This window comes from Lipotes vexillifer, unplaced genomic scaffold (assembly GCF_000442215.2).
Source record: "Lipotes vexillifer unplaced genomic scaffold, Lipotes_vexillifer_v1.1 scaffold1088, whole genome shotgun sequence".
Lineage (NCBI taxonomy): Eukaryota > Metazoa > Chordata > Mammalia > Artiodactyla > Lipotidae > Lipotes > Lipotes vexillifer.
In genome coordinates this window covers 147,682-165,076 of record NW_006779738.1, presented here as the reverse complement: position 1 = coordinate 165,076, position 17,395 = coordinate 147,682, and the positions used below count along the sequence as shown (strand labels likewise).

Below are 17,395 nucleotides of genomic sequence, written 5' to 3'. Positions count from 1 at the left end.
TCTCATCACTGAATACACTCCTGTGGAGCCAGTGGCTTCCCATTTCTCTGTAATAAAGATCAGAATTCTTCTTCGGACCACATAGTGTTTGCTAGTCTGTCCCCTGTGTACCCCTGCATCCTCATTTCCCAGCATGCTCTGACTTCCTCATGATGCCTCAGCTTAAGCAGCCTTCTCTCTGCTTCATGAAAATGTATTCCTTTCTGCCTAGGGCCTTTGCACATACTGTAATTATTGACGGAGATGGGATCCCGTACACCACATGCCCCTCTCCAGTCCCTCACACCCACAATGGGGTTAACTAATAATCCTTCAGATTTCAACCCAAATAGTATTCTCTCAGGAAGACCATCCCCAACCTCCCTGATTATACTCTCTCCTTCTACTGTCATAACTTTCTCATAGCTCTGCATACTTTTCCTTCATCTCACTGATGATGTTACAAGATTAACTTCTTTGGCCCAAAACTCAGCCCTTCCAGGGCTTATTTTTGTATCCTCAGAGGCCAGCAGGAAGTCTGGTGCATAGTGGCTCTTTTATAAATATCTGATGACTGAATTAATCAACCAACCAGGTCCTACCTTTAAGAAGTCTGCAGTCTAACAGAGAAGATAAGTCAGCAGATGCTTACTACAATGAGATGAGTGCTATCAATTTGGAATTTTCTTACATTCATGAATAACCCAGATTTACATTTTTTTCCTTGAGGATATTAGGAAAAATATAATATCCACTTATCTCATAGTTTATGAGAATCACATTTTAAAAAAATTCCTTAAGTGGTCCATGAAAACACTTAGGGCACTTACATTGAAAAGGAAGTAACACATGATTAATGACTTTTCAAACAATCATTAAACTCTACCAACAATGATACTTTCAGTTTGAGGAACTATTTGAGAAGGCTGGCACAAAATAGTTATCATTTAGAGGCCTTTTCTACTTATCTGCTTCCTGGTGAGTTTTGTTTTTTTTTTTTAATTTTTATTTTTTTAACATCTTTATTGGAGTATAATTGCTTTACAATGGTGTGTTAGTTTCTGCTTTATAAGTGAATCAGTTGTACATATACGTATGTCCCCATATCTCTTCCCTCTTGCATCTCCCTCCCTCCCACCCTCCCTATCCCACCCCTCTAGGTGGTCACAAAGCACGGAGCTGATCTCCCTATGCTATGCAGCTGCTTCCCACTAGCTATCTGTTTTACGTTTGGTAGTGTATATATGTCCATGCCACTCTCTCACTTTGTCCTAGCTTACCCTTCCCCCTCCCCGTATCCTCAAGTCCATTCTCTAGTAGGTCTGCATCTTTATTCCCATCTTGCCCCTAGGTTCTTCATGACCTTTTTTTTTTTTTTAGATTCCATATATGGGGGTGAGCATACAGTATTTGTTTTTCTCTTTCTGACTTACTTCACTCTGTATGACAGTCTCTAGGTCCATCCACCTCTCTACAAATAACTCAGTTTTGTTCCTTTTTATGGCTGAGTAATATTCCATTGTATGTATGTGCCACATCTTCTTTATCTGTTCATCTGTTGATAGACACTTAGGTTGCTTCCATGTCCTGGTTATTGTAAATAGAGCTGCAATGAACATTTTGGTAGAGGCCTTTTCTACTTTACTGTTTTCTGGTGAGTTTTTAACATATTAGCAAGACAGTTAATTGTCTAGAGACACCCAGATTTCCTGGAGAATTTCCAAATTTGATGACAGACAGATTCCTAGGAATGCCTGGAATAAAGCAAGCATTTTGCAACATTACGAGCATCAAACTCCAACATTCCTTCGGTTGACCTCAGTGACCTTAGAACATCATTAATACAGCTCCCACATTAGCTTCAGGAATACTGGACAAGTATTATCATGTACTTAAATGAAACAGTAGGTCTTGTTAAAGTATTTGTTTTTTCCTCTAGACGAGTATCAATGATTAAACTGGTACCTAAATCTTAATGTTGATTTTAAAAGAGTTTTAATAGTAAATAAAGTAATATACTGAATTCTATCAATTGGTATCTCTCCCTGATTAAAAAATTAGTGGAAAAAGTTTATGTTGATCCTTCAGTTATCCCCGACCCAAACCCCCTTCATGTGTTTAAATGAGGGGCTATCTTGTGTCAGAGACATTAGAAAATTAGTACAGTCATCCCTCCTTATCCACACGCCCTGCATCCATGGATTCAACCAATCGGGGATCAAAAATATTTTTAAAAAAAATTCCAGAAAGTTCCAAAAAACAACACTTGAAATCGCCATCCTTCAAAAATACGTGCATAGCATTTACTTTGTATTATGTATTTTAAGTAATCTAGAGATGATTTAAAGTATAAAGGAGGATGTGTGTAGGTTATATGCAAATACTATGCCATTTTATACAAGGGACTTGAGCATCCTTGGATTCTTGGTGTTGGGGGAGAGTCTTGGAATCAATCCCCTGCGGATACTGAGGAACGACTGTATGTGTTTGTATTATCCCTAAAAAGGTTCAGATTGTGCTTGTGCTTGTTTAGTAGGACACATATAATGAAAGGAAAGTCATTTAAAGGACTAAGAATCTCTGAGGATAGTGCATATGTGAGAACTGAATGTGTCACTATTTTGAGAATGTCATGGTTTAAATTTAAAAAGCACAATCTGTTAGAAAATTATATATAACTTTATGTCAGTAAGCCTGAAGGTTAAATAAAATGGATGATAGTCAAGGAAGATAGGAGAAATAAGTAGCACAATCTGCTACTTTAAAAAAATTTTCATTTTATATTGGAGTATAGTTGATTAACAATGTTGCGTTAGTTTCAGGTGCACAGCAAAGTGATTCAGTTATATATATACATGTATCTATTCTTTTTCAAATTCTTTTCTCATTTAGGTTATTACAGAATATTGAGCAGAGTTCCCTGTGCTATACAGTAGGTCCTTGTTGGTTATCTATTTTGAGTATGGTATTCATCACTAGAGGATCCTTAAGGTCTTATCTAACTTAAAGATCCTGTAGTTTTATGACAGTGTGTATGATAAAGGCAAGAGTTTCCTGGATTAGAGTTGCTATATAAAAAAAAACCCTAATTCTTATCAGACTCAGAATGAAAATAATGTATAATATTATTTGAAAATAATAATGAAAATAATATCAGAAGATTGTACTAGAGAGATAGATACTTCTTTCATTTCAACATATCACTCTGAGAGAATTTCCTGACTTTGAGACAAATGAGTAGAATGTGTAATATATATTCTAAGTTTAACTGAAACTTCTCACCAAGTTAGGAACTCAGTAATTTTATTCTTTTCAATATCACTGACTTCAGAAGTAATAAAATCTTTGACATGCTTCAGTTTCTGTCTCTTCATAATTTTGAGAGAAATTTGCATCCTCTAGCATAATTTTATTTCATGTTATTAATAAAGATTTTTCCAAGATTAATCATTTCTTCAAAGAAGAGAATATAATGAGATATTGTGTCAAGAGCCATGCTAGAAAAAGTAAAGAAGAATAAAAATTAGAATGACTGTTAACTGTTTTCCCAGAAGAGAGAAAGTCAACATTCTGAGAATTCTCAATAAATCAGATTATAAAACAAGTGGTATGTGATATATCAAATTTTGGATGACATTGAAAACTCCTGAATTATAGAAATCTTATATTAAAAACCACAAAACAGTTTGGGATTAAGATACAAGAAGGATATTTTGACTCTTAACAGCGTTAGCTTTGTTATTTTTATTATTTAGAGAGTTGTATTATTTTGTGAGAATTGGTAACAGTGTTTTTAAAAACCCAGTGCTTGCTGTATGTTGTTATTAGATTCAGGTATGAGCTGTGATTTTAATTTTTTACCTTTTACGCTTATACACACACACACGCATGCACGCACATACACTGATGCAGACATACAATCTTAAAGATAAATAGGCAATCCATAAGTGTTTCCTTAAGTGTTTAGAGGTGATGAGAGTTACATTTGAAGACAAAGTAGCTTGAACCTTGAAAAAAACGTGAGTTGAAGGTATCAAACTTTTGGTTTTTATACTGCTCAGAGCAGTTAAGAAATTACATATAGTTAAGAACATGAAAAAATACAGTCATCACCTTAAAATTTTACCATCCTACTAGGCTTTGTCTAGCCCTTTCTGTTCTTCTAATAGCGTGACTGACATTCCTGATTATGGTGATCTGGAGAGCCTTTAGAAGGACCATATCCAGGTTGCTATTTTATTTAAAAGCCTTACTACGTACTTTATCTCTTCAAGACTAACCATTAGTTTAGGCATTTATACATGCCCATAAAATTGATACTTTTGCTGGTCCATACATTCAAATGCTGAAGGTTCAGTTAATACTGTTACTGCATTCCTTAGGGTCCTTTCTCCACCGTTTTTTACAATGAGATGTTTCCATTTAAAGTTGTACTGTATCTGCTCTGGAGTGTACCAAAGTGTGTCAACTGATACAGCTTACAGTTTTGTGACTAACAATCACAGGAATCTCATATTCACCACACACATTTTCATTTGACCCACAGAACTTGTCTGGCCACTGGTGCCCTTTCCTACTCTTTTTACTCACATTTCAGTCATTCCACAAGTATTTAATTGAGCTCCTGCTCTAAATCAGGCGCTATTCTATGTGCAGAGCTGCATCAGGGAACAAAGCAAACAAAAATCACACCTCACTGATTCACTTTGTTATAAAGCAGAAACTAACACACCATTGTAAAGCAATTATACTCCAATAAAGATGTAAAAAAAAAAAAAAAATCACACCTCATGAGCTTACACAAAAGGAAGTTTAAAGAACCCCGGACTTCCTTTTGGAAAAAGGCATGGATAAGCTCAGTACAAAGTACAAACACTGATAATCTGTATGAAGAGACAGTATGACTGTGAGTTTTAGGAAGAGAGTGAGGGACCAGCGTCTCTTGATTTGGTGCTGAATTTGGTTGCATGAGACTCATAGGCGTCACTTTGTATCCCCTCTCCCTCCTGGGCCTTCCCTCTGTCATTTTCTGTGCTGCGCCCTTCTTATCTTTTTTTTTACCTCCAAACATTGGTGGCTCTGGGACCTTTATGCTTCTGTATTTATGTTCATGCTGGCTAATTTCATTCAGGCGCATGATTTAAAAAATTCTCCATATGCTGATGAGGCCCAAGTTTACAGCTCTAACTCAGATCTCATCTCTGCCCTCCAGGTTTTTGTATCAGTTGCCTACATCTCTACCGGAGATGAATTGGCCCATCACACTTGACCTGTCAGAAGCAGAACGCCCAACCCTCCCCTCTCCCCTCCCCACACATTTTGCTCCTGCCTTGGGCTCTCCCCACGTGATTGAACCCTACCACTATTCACCCAACTGCTCACACAGTTGCTCACCCAAATGATCATGGAGTCATCCTTGTCTCCTTTCCCCGTCACCAACATGCAACCCATAAGCAAAACCTTAACATACATTATTATTTTTTTAAATAAATTATTTATTTATTTAATTTACTTTTGGCTACGTTGGGTCTTCGTTGCTGCACGTGGGCTTTCTCTAGTTGCGGCTAGCGGGGGCCAGTCTTCGTTGCGGTGCACGGGCTTCTCATTGCAGTGGCTTCTCGTTGGGGAGCACGGTCTCTAGCCACCCGGGCTTCAGTAGTTGTGGCACGTGGGCTCGGTAGTTGTGGCGCATGGGCTCTAGAGCACCGGCTCAGTAGTTGTGGCTCACAGGCTTAGTTGCTCCATGGCAAGTGCGATCCTCCCAGACCAGGGCTCGAACCCACGTCCCCTGCATTGGCAGGTGGATTCTTAACCACTGAAGCACAATCCAAAGTGTGTGCTCTGGTTGCAAGCCTCTAGAACCTGTTTCCCTCCTCTCCACCTTACATTCTCCTTCTTTCCCCTGAATTTTCCCACATCAGTCATCTTGACTTCCTTGCCTGGACCACCAGGTTCATTTTCTGCCCCGGAAACATGCTGTTTCCACCGCCTGGGCCCTTCTCCCAGTTATATGCATGGTTTGTTCCTTCACTTCATTCAAATCTCTGCTCAGGTGCCACCTTCTTGGGGAGGCTCTGGTGACCGCTCACCCTATTACTCTATCCTGTTGCTCTAATCCCTATTCCCTGCTTTATATATTTTTACTGCGGCCTGACATTATGTTACATACTGATTTATTTTTTGCTTAATAGTTCATTGTCTGCGTCCCCCATTAAAATGCAAGTACCGTGAGGACTCTATTTTGTTATTATTGGAAGTTTAAGAGTACCTGGTATTTAACATGTATTTATTGAGTGAATGAATAATTAAAGGAGTAATACTTGTAAGGGCTGTAGTATTGTAGAAGCCCTAGCACTGCCACCAGTCAGTAGACAGGAGCATGACAAATTCTGCCCTTCTGCTGATTTTGTCTTCATTTTTACCTGGAAGTTCTGAGATTCAAAGCACGAGATTAATGGAACATTTTCTGAAAGAATTCAAGAGTCTTAGCAGTGAATACCTTATTTTTTTCTTATTTGCATCGTATCACTAAACTGGTATGCCCACATTCTAAGGCAGTTATTTCCATGTATATTCCATTTGTCCCTTTTAGGGTCCTTTTGTGTATAAAGAATATAACATGCTCAGATGTTTTAAAAACTCACATTCAATTAGGAGTTTTTAACCTAAGGACCAGGGAATGACTGTATATATTACAAATAGGAAAGTATGGAATGAGGAAGTGATGAGTGTCAGACTGTATTGTGAGTGGTCAAATCATTTTGTTACTTTGGATTCATATTTTCTTTTTTGTACCCTTATCACAAAGTAAAATATGTGTACTCATTATGTGATTCATATTTCTGTACTTTGTGATGAGATATGCCAATCAGAATGGCTGAGTTTCATCTTATTTTCAAGAAGGGTCACCCCCGTTTCAAATATCTCATGAGTAATGTTTAACTTATTCAGCCTCTGATGCTTTTTTGCATGATAGTTTGGTACTATTTTTTCACCGAAGACGAACATTCAGGCAAATTAGTTCATGTCAGTGCAGTTGAATTCAGGCAAATTAATTCATGTCAATGCAGTTGAATGCAATAAGAAAGCAGATATACTTGGGGTAATGAATTAAATTTATTAGACTTTCAGCCCACCTCATTTCACAAAGGATATCAGCTGACTTAAAAAGTTGGCATACAATATGATTTAAAAATAAGGTGAGCTAGTATGGGGAGGAGGATATATTTGAAGAATCCAGTTAAAATTCTTTAGCCTGAGGCAGTGCTTTGAATGCTTCTTGACTATGTCAGCTATTTGATGAGACGTGCTTTATTGCTTTTCTACTTACATTCGCATAACCACTTTTAAGCAGAAAAACTGCATGATTTTAAACTTGATTATCAAAAAATCTTTTGAATTGAGTTATCCTTACTGAGCTGTGCCCTTGACTAATTTTTGGAACACAAACATTAATAGAGAAGAAGAGCATTGAGAAATTCTCAGGGCAATTTATGCAGCTTTTTGTTTCCTCTTTAGGAAATGATGCAACATCAATTGTCAACTGTCTTCATATTTTGGGTCAGACTTTGGATGCAAGGTAAATGGATACATTTTTATTTAAATCAATGAGTGTAATAATGATATACAGGAATAAGAAGAAGAACCTAGTATCTTTATTCTTTGGAATTGCAACAAAGACTTTAATGTAGGTGAAAATATCTTTTGTAAATTAGCAATACAACGGCCGTTTATTATTTTTATGATCATATATATATTGTTATTTAAATTTTAAGTAATTTCTGTAGCAGCTAGGTATGTAATTGAGGGTTGAATTGGGACTGTATTATGTGAGGTAAAAATGATGAGCTACAACTCTAGAGGTTTTATTAGCCTCAAGGCATGGTAGTTCTCCATATTTCTAATAACTTTTAGCTTTATAGGAAATATGAAGGTTTTATTCTCATTTTATAGATGAGTAAAGTGAAGCTTAAGATTACATAGTAAGTGTGGAAATATACCAGTTTCCAAATCTATGCACTTTCTACTCTGCACTACTATTAAAATGACCAAAAATCCAAATACAAAACCAGTTTGGTTAGCATGATTGATTCAGCCTTTAAGCCATACATTTAGTTTACTTATTATCCAGGATACATCTAAATAAAAGTTCCTAAAAGTTTTCTACAGAGAATATGCGGTGATACTCTTGAATTATCCATTTTTGTGTTTAAAAGTTTATTTGAGGTGTTTTGTATAATAAATGAAGAAAGGAGATGCTACCATACACCTTCATTTTCTACAAGAAATGGCAGCTTTAGAATGTCACTTCTCTACAAAGTTCAGCCTTCAGAGCTTATTTAGAAAAGATTGTTACCCTTAAAGGAAAAAAAAAAAAAAAAAAAAAAAAAAAGTCCGTATCATTCGGTAACGTGGTTTAGCTGGCATTAAATGTTTCTTTCACACCCATAGCCTCAGAAAACATTCCAGTTTTGTTGGATTTGGGATGAACTAAACTGACTCAGGAGCTGGGTTTCTTAGTTATCAAGTAAATATTCTCAATATTTGAGACCACAGGTGGAAAATGTAAAGCATTAGAACTGCCGTTTGCTCCGAGGTCCTGATTAAGTTGACTACAAAGGCATTTAGGAAACGTTGTGCATTTATGGAGTGCGATTGCTGTAACTACAAGTATATAGGAAAGAATTATTTCAAAGTGGATTTAAAAAATTGAGTTGACTGAGTGAATGTCGTCATGGACAAAAATAAACACGATGTAGAAGCATGTTTTATTTGTATTTCACGTGCTCCTCTCACAAGATATAAGCTGTCTCTTCTTTACTCCCTAGGACTGTGATGAAGACTGGCCTGGAAAGTGTTAAAAGTGCACTCAGAGCTTTCCTGGACAATGCCGCAGAGGATCTGGAGAAGACGATGGAAAATCTTAAGCAGGGCCAGTTCACCCACACCCGAAACCAACCCAAAGGTGTTACTCAGATTATCAATTATACCACGGTGGCACTGTTGCCAATGCTGTCATCATTATTTGAGCATATTGGCCAGCATCAGTTCGGAGAAGATCTAATATGTATGTAAATCTATTAGAGTTTCATTATCTACATAGTACAATCAGAAATTAACAGCCACATCATCGAGGTTATTCAAACACTGCTTATACATTAAAATGTTGTTGTTTTGTTTTGTCTTTTAAGAACACTTTAGGTTGACATTTGAGTTACATAACCAAAACCATTCTTAATAGAGATAGATCTCTGAATCACATGGATTCACAGAAGGGACCAGTAAGGTACTGGTTATGGACAGTCACGCCCACATTGTTGACATCCAAGTTCCAAATTTTACACTTTCTGTGGTGTCTCCTTCCATGGAAATTTTCTAATGCAGTTTCACCAAAGGACATGCAGCATTAAATGTTTTCAGATTATTTCTGAGTCGATGCAGACTGTTTCTGCAAGCTCTCCTACCGATAAACTTGAAGACTGCTGAGACAAATTCTGTGTCTAAATAACTGACCTACTAGGGTGGCTCAAATATCTTTTGTTTATAGGTTTCAGTCTCTTTTCATAGGGGATTTCATCAGCCGTTTCTGGCTGGAATTCCGTGGTGATTAAAAATATCCACAGAATGCCCAAGGTTGCATGAAAAAGGAACCACGTGACCTAATTTCCTGCTCTCCTGCCTGTGTGAACATGAAAGATGATATGAGCCCTTGTCTACCAGTCAAGTGGGTCTTGCTTGCAGACCCACCCACTCAGACTCTCAGTGTTGTAGGTCTCCCCGGTGAAGTGCAGCTCTGTGTAAAAACCACCTTTGTTCATCAGTGAATGACATAACCACTAGTTTCAAAACATTGACATTGACACTGCTTGAACCAATGGGAGCACTGCTTACAGCCCCATGTGGACACAGAAACAAATATGGGGGATGAGGAGGATTTCTCCATTCATGTCATGGTGTGTCCTCTGGGAAATGGTAGCAGAGTTGGCATTAGAAATCCAAGGTTCTTAGTTGTCTTTGCCTCTTGAACACGTTCATTGGATCAGAGATCATCTAAGGGGTTTTACTTAATTTTCTAGCTTTAAAAGCTCCAAGAGTGACTTACCTATGCCTTGAATTTCAGGTCATTTCAGAAATAAATGATACAGCCCGTTCTCTAGCGTTCTTATTCTTGTTCATTTGAGAGTTAAAATAAAAGGTACAGTCTTTATATACCTTTGGAACAGGAGTCAAAATGGACCTGTCCTCCCAGATATCCTTGTGCTTAGTTTTATTCTTGAGGAAATCCTTTATTATACCTAAAGCAATTGTTCCTGATAATATTCTGCCTGTATAGACAGAGCACAATTCTTTAGAAAGCTTTCAGCTCCTTCAAGAAAAGAATTTTGTTTGAGAAAAAGGTCTTAAGTTTCATTTTCTGTGTGTGTGTGTTCTTGTATTGCTTTTTTTTCAAATATTAAAATGTTAGTATGCCTTTAATATGGAATTTTGTTGTTAGCCTAAACTTTCTCAGGGCAATGTATTGATAACAAGTGTTTTTTTTAAAAGTGAGATTCTCTTTTTCCTTAGTGGAAGATGTACAGGTATCATGTTATAGAATTCTGACTAGCTTGTATGCATTGGGAACCAGCAAGAGTATTTATGTGGAAAGGTAAGATTTTAAAAGTTTAACTTTGTATTAATAGTTTTTTCAAGTGTTATGATTATTTATTTCAAGGGTCTTCACTTTATAACTTTTTCCTTAGTTATAAACTAAACAGTCAGATTGACATATTGAATTCCTTGGGAGTAATTAGACAATCTTTAAATTTGAATTGATATAATAAAAGACAATTGCGAATTATGAACAAAAACTGTAAAGCCATAGTGGTAAAGCCTATGTTTAATATAAAGTTTAAACTTAGAGTGTTAATGAGTCTTATGAAGGAATCTGCTAGTACAGTTTCTAATTCTATATTGGAAATACAAAATAAGAATGAATGTAGGCAGTTAATTTTTTCATGTTCTCAAGTTCAAGAGGAGAAGATTAGCAGAGTCAGATGTTGTGGACAGGTCAAGTAAGATAAGGTGGCCCCACTGAACTGAACAAGAGAGATCACATGGGCAACTTCTGTAAGATTTCTGTGGAAGAGAGAAGAGAAAGAGGGCTTTTTTAAATGTTAGAAGAAATAAAAAGACATTCTAATAGATGACCAATAAATGAAATAAATAAGTCAAAGGATATTCTGAGAGAAGAATATTGAATAGATGTAAATTCTCCCCAAATTAATCTTAATTATAAAGAATTTCAAGTAGAAATTTGTTTTTTGTTGAACTTGAAAAAAAATTTTAAAGTTCATTTGAAAGAATCAATGCATGAGACTAGCCAATAAAATTTTGAGAGAGAAAATTAGAGTAATAAGGGCATTCACGTGGCCTACCAAACGTTAAAACTTAAAAAGCAACAATAATTAAAATAAGGTGACAGTTACAAAGAGAAAGGAAAGTAGATCAATGGAAAAAGATAATTGAGTTTACTCTGAATATTTTTAAAGTTTTACCTGCATTTTAAGTTAAACTGTCAGTAGTTTCATATGATTTTTATGGCTATAAAATATCTTATCCTAAGGAAGTATTATAATTTATTGAAATGTTCCTTTATTTTTGACATGTAGGCTCTTTGCTCTTTGTCACTTACATAAATAATGCTAGATCTGTGTTCATAGTTTTCTGTGTATATTTATTTTATTTCCTTTATCAGAATTTGGAAATGACAGTTGAAGAAACAAGTGTGAGAAGCTTGAGGGAGGCATAGAATGTCTGAAATGATTGTCTCTGGAGTATGAAGGGATTTACTGGAAATGAGCCTGTTTCCTGTTTCTCTTTGGTGTTATGTAGAATTCAATTTTTTAAATTGTCCACCACGTCTCTAATATAATGATTTATTAAATATTTCTCTTAGTTACTGATTTAAAACAAACTCTTCATCATATACTAAGTATATTTGCTAGGTTATATTTCTAGAACTTCTATTCTGTTCTCAATTATTTGATTTTTAAATGATTAGGGCAATACCATCTAGCCTGAATTGTTAGTATTTTCTAAGACATTTTAATATCTGGTCGTCCAAATTCTCTCATACCTCAGCAGTTACTGTTATTGTTGTTACTACTCTTGCCTGGGTGTTTTTCTTGATAGAATTTGGGATCTTTCTGTTAGATTCTTTAAAAAGATATATATTTTTTCAGTTAACTTTGCAATTATAAAGTGAATTTGGGAGAACAGAAAAATAAAAATTTGAAGGCGAGTAAAAGGTATTTTGAAAAAAATGGCACTATACTAAAAAGAAAAGTAGTTATTTTAATACAACTCATCTAAAAGAAAAATTGCTATTTCCAGGATAGCAACAGAAATGATCAGAGTTGATCTGAGAGTTACTAATTGAATTTATATCTTAAAGTGAACTATTAAATAATTCAGATGAATTATTAATGAAATAAAAGGACTAGCCCAGTCAGATGTCTGGAAATAGATGACCTACTTTTGGGGTCATATATGAAACATTTTAGGCTATTAAATTCTTAAATAAAGTATTTCTCATTCTTTTAAAACATTTATTGAACCCATATTGTGTGCCAGAAATTTTGCAATTCTGTATCCCTGTTTTTAGGTAAGGAAAGAAAAACTTGAAAAGGATAAGTAATTTTCCTATGGTGAGTGACACAGTGTTACGAGTAAGATCAGGACTTGGGTCTGTCTGAATCAAAGCCCATGCTCTTTGTAATTTCTTTGTAATTTCTTGATGTCCTAAATTATCTTTAGTAATGAAATGTTATGAAATGTTTGAATTGAACTTTATCTTATTCAGTGTCATTCTATGAAGGGATATTTTCTCCTAGCTGAATATATATCTAGTCATTTTTAATTAAAATATTAGATAATCAGACAGTGTTAATTTTAAGTATTATTTTTTTTTAGTGAGAAATTTAAAACTGTCTAAGAGAATTATGTAACCTTTTCTTATTTTGATCCACTGTATTGACTTTTAAATAAAATACGTATTCAAAGTCATTTAAGGAGGTCATAATTTGCTGAAATAACTCTCACATAATTCTATATTTAATAAACACTTAAAATGCCAGTAAAGCCTTGGATTCAGTAGGTAACTGAGGGAGAGAGAATTTATATCAGTGGCAAGGGAAGCCTTGAATAAATTGATCACAGTCTGATTCCCTTCCTTCCCTTGAAAATGATAAATTAATTTTAAGTGATATCAATAGTTTTTAGCATCTAATATGTCCTTATATTTCATAGCTACGCTGAAATTACTTAGACATGGTAAATTTTCAGAAAGTTTTACTTGTGTGTTGTGTTAGTACTTGATTTTTAAAATTTTTATCAAAATCCATTTATTCACGTGGCAAGAATTGTTCCTTAGGTCATCATGTTAAAAGAAAGAAAGAAAAAAAGTAAAATGTCCAAACTTATGAGGGATTTTACAGGGCTTGGGTTTTTTTTTTCTTGTTGTTGTTATTTGTGTCTGTACTGTTTTTAACTTCTTTTTAGCTGACAGATAATTTAGGTGTGTTTTTTTTTTAATGGCAGGGAATTTGCTATTGAAAGCACATGATGTTTTGCAATATAGAAATTGGATTTGAGGGTTAGTTTTTCAGTAGCAGTAGCACTATGATTGTCCTTCTTTTAGGTTTACCTTTCCAATTTTAATATAACTTCTTCAGTTTTTCACTTAGAAGACTTAAAAAATATAAGCGTTTTCCACTTACAGGCAACGTTCTGCATTAGGAGAGTGTCTGGCTGCCTTTGCCGGTGCCTTTCCTGTAGCATTTTTGGAAACTCATCTCGACAAACACAATATTTACTCCATCTACAATACTAAGTCTTCTCGAGAGAGAGCAGGTAACACAGAAGCATGTGCACTACTTGATATTTGAAGCTAAAACTTAATGACGTTTGTTGTGTTTTCTGACCGTGATTTTTTAATGGGCTATTTTAATTTATTATCTCCATGTCGTTTGTTCTTAGGTGTTATTATTTGGAATTTTTTGGAATGCTGTATACTGTTTCCATAGTGTTTCTGAAAGAAAATTAGTTTAATTTCTTCTAAGTCAATGAGCCACAGACAAATTAACCCTCTTAATAATAAGACAGAATAATCAGCAGATATGGAAAAATAGGTCAATCTGATTTCTGATTCAATTATCTCTTATAGGTAGTCAGTAAGTGTATGGTATTCTTATTTGTTACAGTTATAGATTTGTACCTTTCATTTCTCTTGGTTCACCGGGTATGTCTATCTTATTGGAACAGTTTTATTCCATGTGATGTTTTTCTGATAGTTTGGTCCTCTAAGTCTGATAAAGTATATTTTATTTTAATCATTTTCCAAAAGCCCTCAAGAGTTTCCCCAACTTGAACAAGAATTATTAGCTGTTCACAAATGCATACCTCTCTGTTGATGAGATCATTTCTCTGTGTAATTCATGTCTATATGGGAGCTACTGGTTACACAGATTTTATAGTGAATTTTTCAAGTAAAGAACCTTTTAAAAACTTGAATAATCATTATTTAATTTGCCTAATTTATGATTCGAATTTCATATCACAGAGGAAGTTAAAGAAAAATATGTTGAATATAACTTAGCAATATTTTTCTACTTAAGTTGCACAATATATTTGTAAACAGTAAAACACAGTTGAGTTTGGATTGTTAATTATCTGTATAAGCATGTTTTATTAAGTTGTCTTATTAAGGATTTTTGATTCATTAATATTTTTGTAATGAATCAAGAATGAAGCAGATTGTTATTTTGTTACAGATAAGGAAATACACAGAGCAGATAATTTCCCCGCTTATTTTCTATAATACGCCATTTGCATAACAAAGGAAAGGAATTGCATTTAATGCTTCTCCTTCATTCATTTTTTTAGTCAAGTCATTCAACAAATGATTATTGGTAGATGGAGAAGATGATGTGTACAAAGATAAATAAGATTTGATTTTTTTCTTCAGGGAGTTTTTAGTTGCAGTAGAGGTAGAGAGACTGGTGAATATATGTGATAGAATTCAGAATAAAGAACACTGGGGACACAAAAAAGCAGTTTGAGCTGAGAGCACCTGGGAAGACTTAGCAGAGTTTGTACAGATGAGCCTTGGAATTAGGAACACTGAAAGTCTGGTACGTTAGGGGAAACTTCAAGTACTTTGAGGTGGCAGTAGCTTTCAGGGAAGAAAGAGAAAAGATGAGGCAAGAATGGAAAGCCAAAAAGAGGCGAGGTAGGCTTCCTGTGTCAGGTAAGGAGTGGGGACTGTACCAGGGCAAAAAAGATCCTTTTATTGGCTTTAAAAAGTGGAGTAACATGAGTAGCTTTGCATTTTAGAACTCCATCATGGCAGAAATAAGGAAGACGAATGAGTGTGCATCACCAGTTAGAAAATGATTGTGGTAATGCAGAAGAAATCTAATTGGGCAAGACCGCTTGGATGGAGTCTGTAGTGGAGAGGTTATGAGAAATCCTAGAGGTAGAATCATCTCCTGTAGGAGATGAAGCAGCATCACAGCCTAGAATTTCTCCCAGGTTTCTAGCCTGGGTGACTCATTGGATAATGTTGTTCTCACCAGATAGTAGTGCAGGCTCAAGACGTAGATTGGAGAGGAAAGGTCAGGTTTAAATTTAGACCCGTTATATTTTAGTTGCTTTTGACACATTCCTTATGAGACACACAAAAAAACTTTAGGGAATATGGCTTTGAGAGTTATTCTCTTACAGCAGAAGCCCGTAGGAATGGCCAGAATTGCTCAGGCAAACAAATAAGCTGAAAAAGAGAAGTGAGTTCAAGATAAATCCCTAAAGAAAACCCATATTTAAAAGTTCAGCAAGGAGAAAAGAGTTAGCAAAAGGAGACTGACAAAATTCAGAAGAGAGTCAAGAAACACTGAATGCATTGAAGTTAAGGAAAAGGGGGATTTTAGGAAAAGGAACTTTGGTCAGTGATGTGAAACGCCCTTGAAACACTTAGTAAGATAAGGATGGTAAAAGAGTACGTTCGTTCAGTGGTGAAAAGCAGAAGCCTTCAATTCGTGGCTAGGAGAGCACCTGGAAAGGTAAACAGTCTAGGAGAGAGCTGAGCACGTGTATAGGTTTGCTGCGGAAGAGGCAGTAGAGAAGGAGCTGAAAATACAGTCCTGAGCAAGGTGGCTGCTGGAGGGTAGACAGCATCAGAACACAGGTGAACCATGAATGGGGACCTCAGAACTCCTGCTGAAAAGGGGAACAGACGTGAATGTGAGACCACACACAGAAATCCTGTCCAGATGAGAGCAGGCAGTTGGAAGAAGAGACATCTGATATTCCTGTTTGTTCTGAAGTAGAAGGATCGGTCATTTGCTGATCTTCGGGTGGTTGGGTAGGGACTCGGGGAAAAAGAAAGTTTGAAATAGCTGCCATGGGGAAAGGGAGAGGCACAGGGAACTTTATTCAATATCCTGTGATAAACCATAATGGAAAAGAATATAAAAACTGAATGTCTATATGTGTATAACCAAGTCACTTTGCTGTACAGCCGAGAGTGGCACAACATTGTAAATCAACTACATTTCAGTTTAAAAAAAAAAAAAAAAGAGAGGAATCCAGCTGAAGGCATGCCAGGTCTGGCCGAGTTTTGAAGCCCAGTGTGAAATGGTTGTTTGTGTCTGTTTCGGGTCACTTCTTTCACTGAATACACGTCATTTGTACCTGTGCTTCTCTAGCTCTTAATTTGCCAACTAATGTCGAAGATGTTTGTCCAAATATACCATCTTTGGAGAAACTCATGGAAGAAATTGTGGACTTAGCTGAGTCCGGTATTCGCTACACACAAATGCCACATGTGATGGAAGTTATCCTGCCCATGCTGTGTAGCTACATGTCTCATTGGTGGGAGCACGGGCCCGAGAATAATCCAGGAAGGGCTGAGATGTGCTGCACAGCTCTGAACTCAGAGCACATGAACACGCTGCTGGGAAATATCCTGAAAATCATATATAATAACTTGGGAATTGATGAGGGAGCCTGGATGAAAAGGTTAGCAGGTAAGACTGGGAAGGAATGTGCCACTTCCATTTGTTTATTTCCAAAAAGATTTGAAATACAGAAGACTAAAATTTTTGTGTCTCAATCTTTGTGAATATTTTCTCTGTGCTCAATATTCTGGATTACTTCTGTCATGCTGTTCTAAAAAAAAAAAAGGCAGATTTAGTCAGACATTGGGTAACTTTCCATATAGTTACTACTTTTAAGTGAGTAAACATTTTCTAGATTTGACTAATCTCGCTAAGATTAATCAGTGAACGCAGGAGTAAAAATTAATGATTCTGCAGACAGTGACAAAAATAAAACTGGATTTTGAAGCCACCCAGGTTTAGTCATCTCTCTTAGCAGG

At 35.8% G+C, this 17,395-nt stretch overlaps 1 protein-coding gene across 1 annotated transcript in view; it reads left to right on the top strand.

Moving 5' to 3' along the window:
• Positions 1 to 17,395, top strand: part of RYR2 (ryanodine receptor 2) — a 523,123-nt gene that overhangs the window by 379,908 nt on the left and 125,820 nt on the right. Inside the window, exons 64-68 of the mRNA XM_007452954.1 lie at positions 7,498 to 7,558; positions 8,808 to 9,046; positions 10,546 to 10,627; positions 13,742 to 13,872; positions 16,725 to 17,045. Of these exons, the coding sequence (XP_007453016.1) occupies positions 7,498 to 7,558; positions 8,808 to 9,046; positions 10,546 to 10,627; positions 13,742 to 13,872; positions 16,725 to 17,045 (834 nt within the window). The remainder of the gene's footprint in view (positions 1 to 7,497; positions 7,559 to 8,807; positions 9,047 to 10,545; positions 10,628 to 13,741; positions 13,873 to 16,724; positions 17,046 to 17,395) is intronic.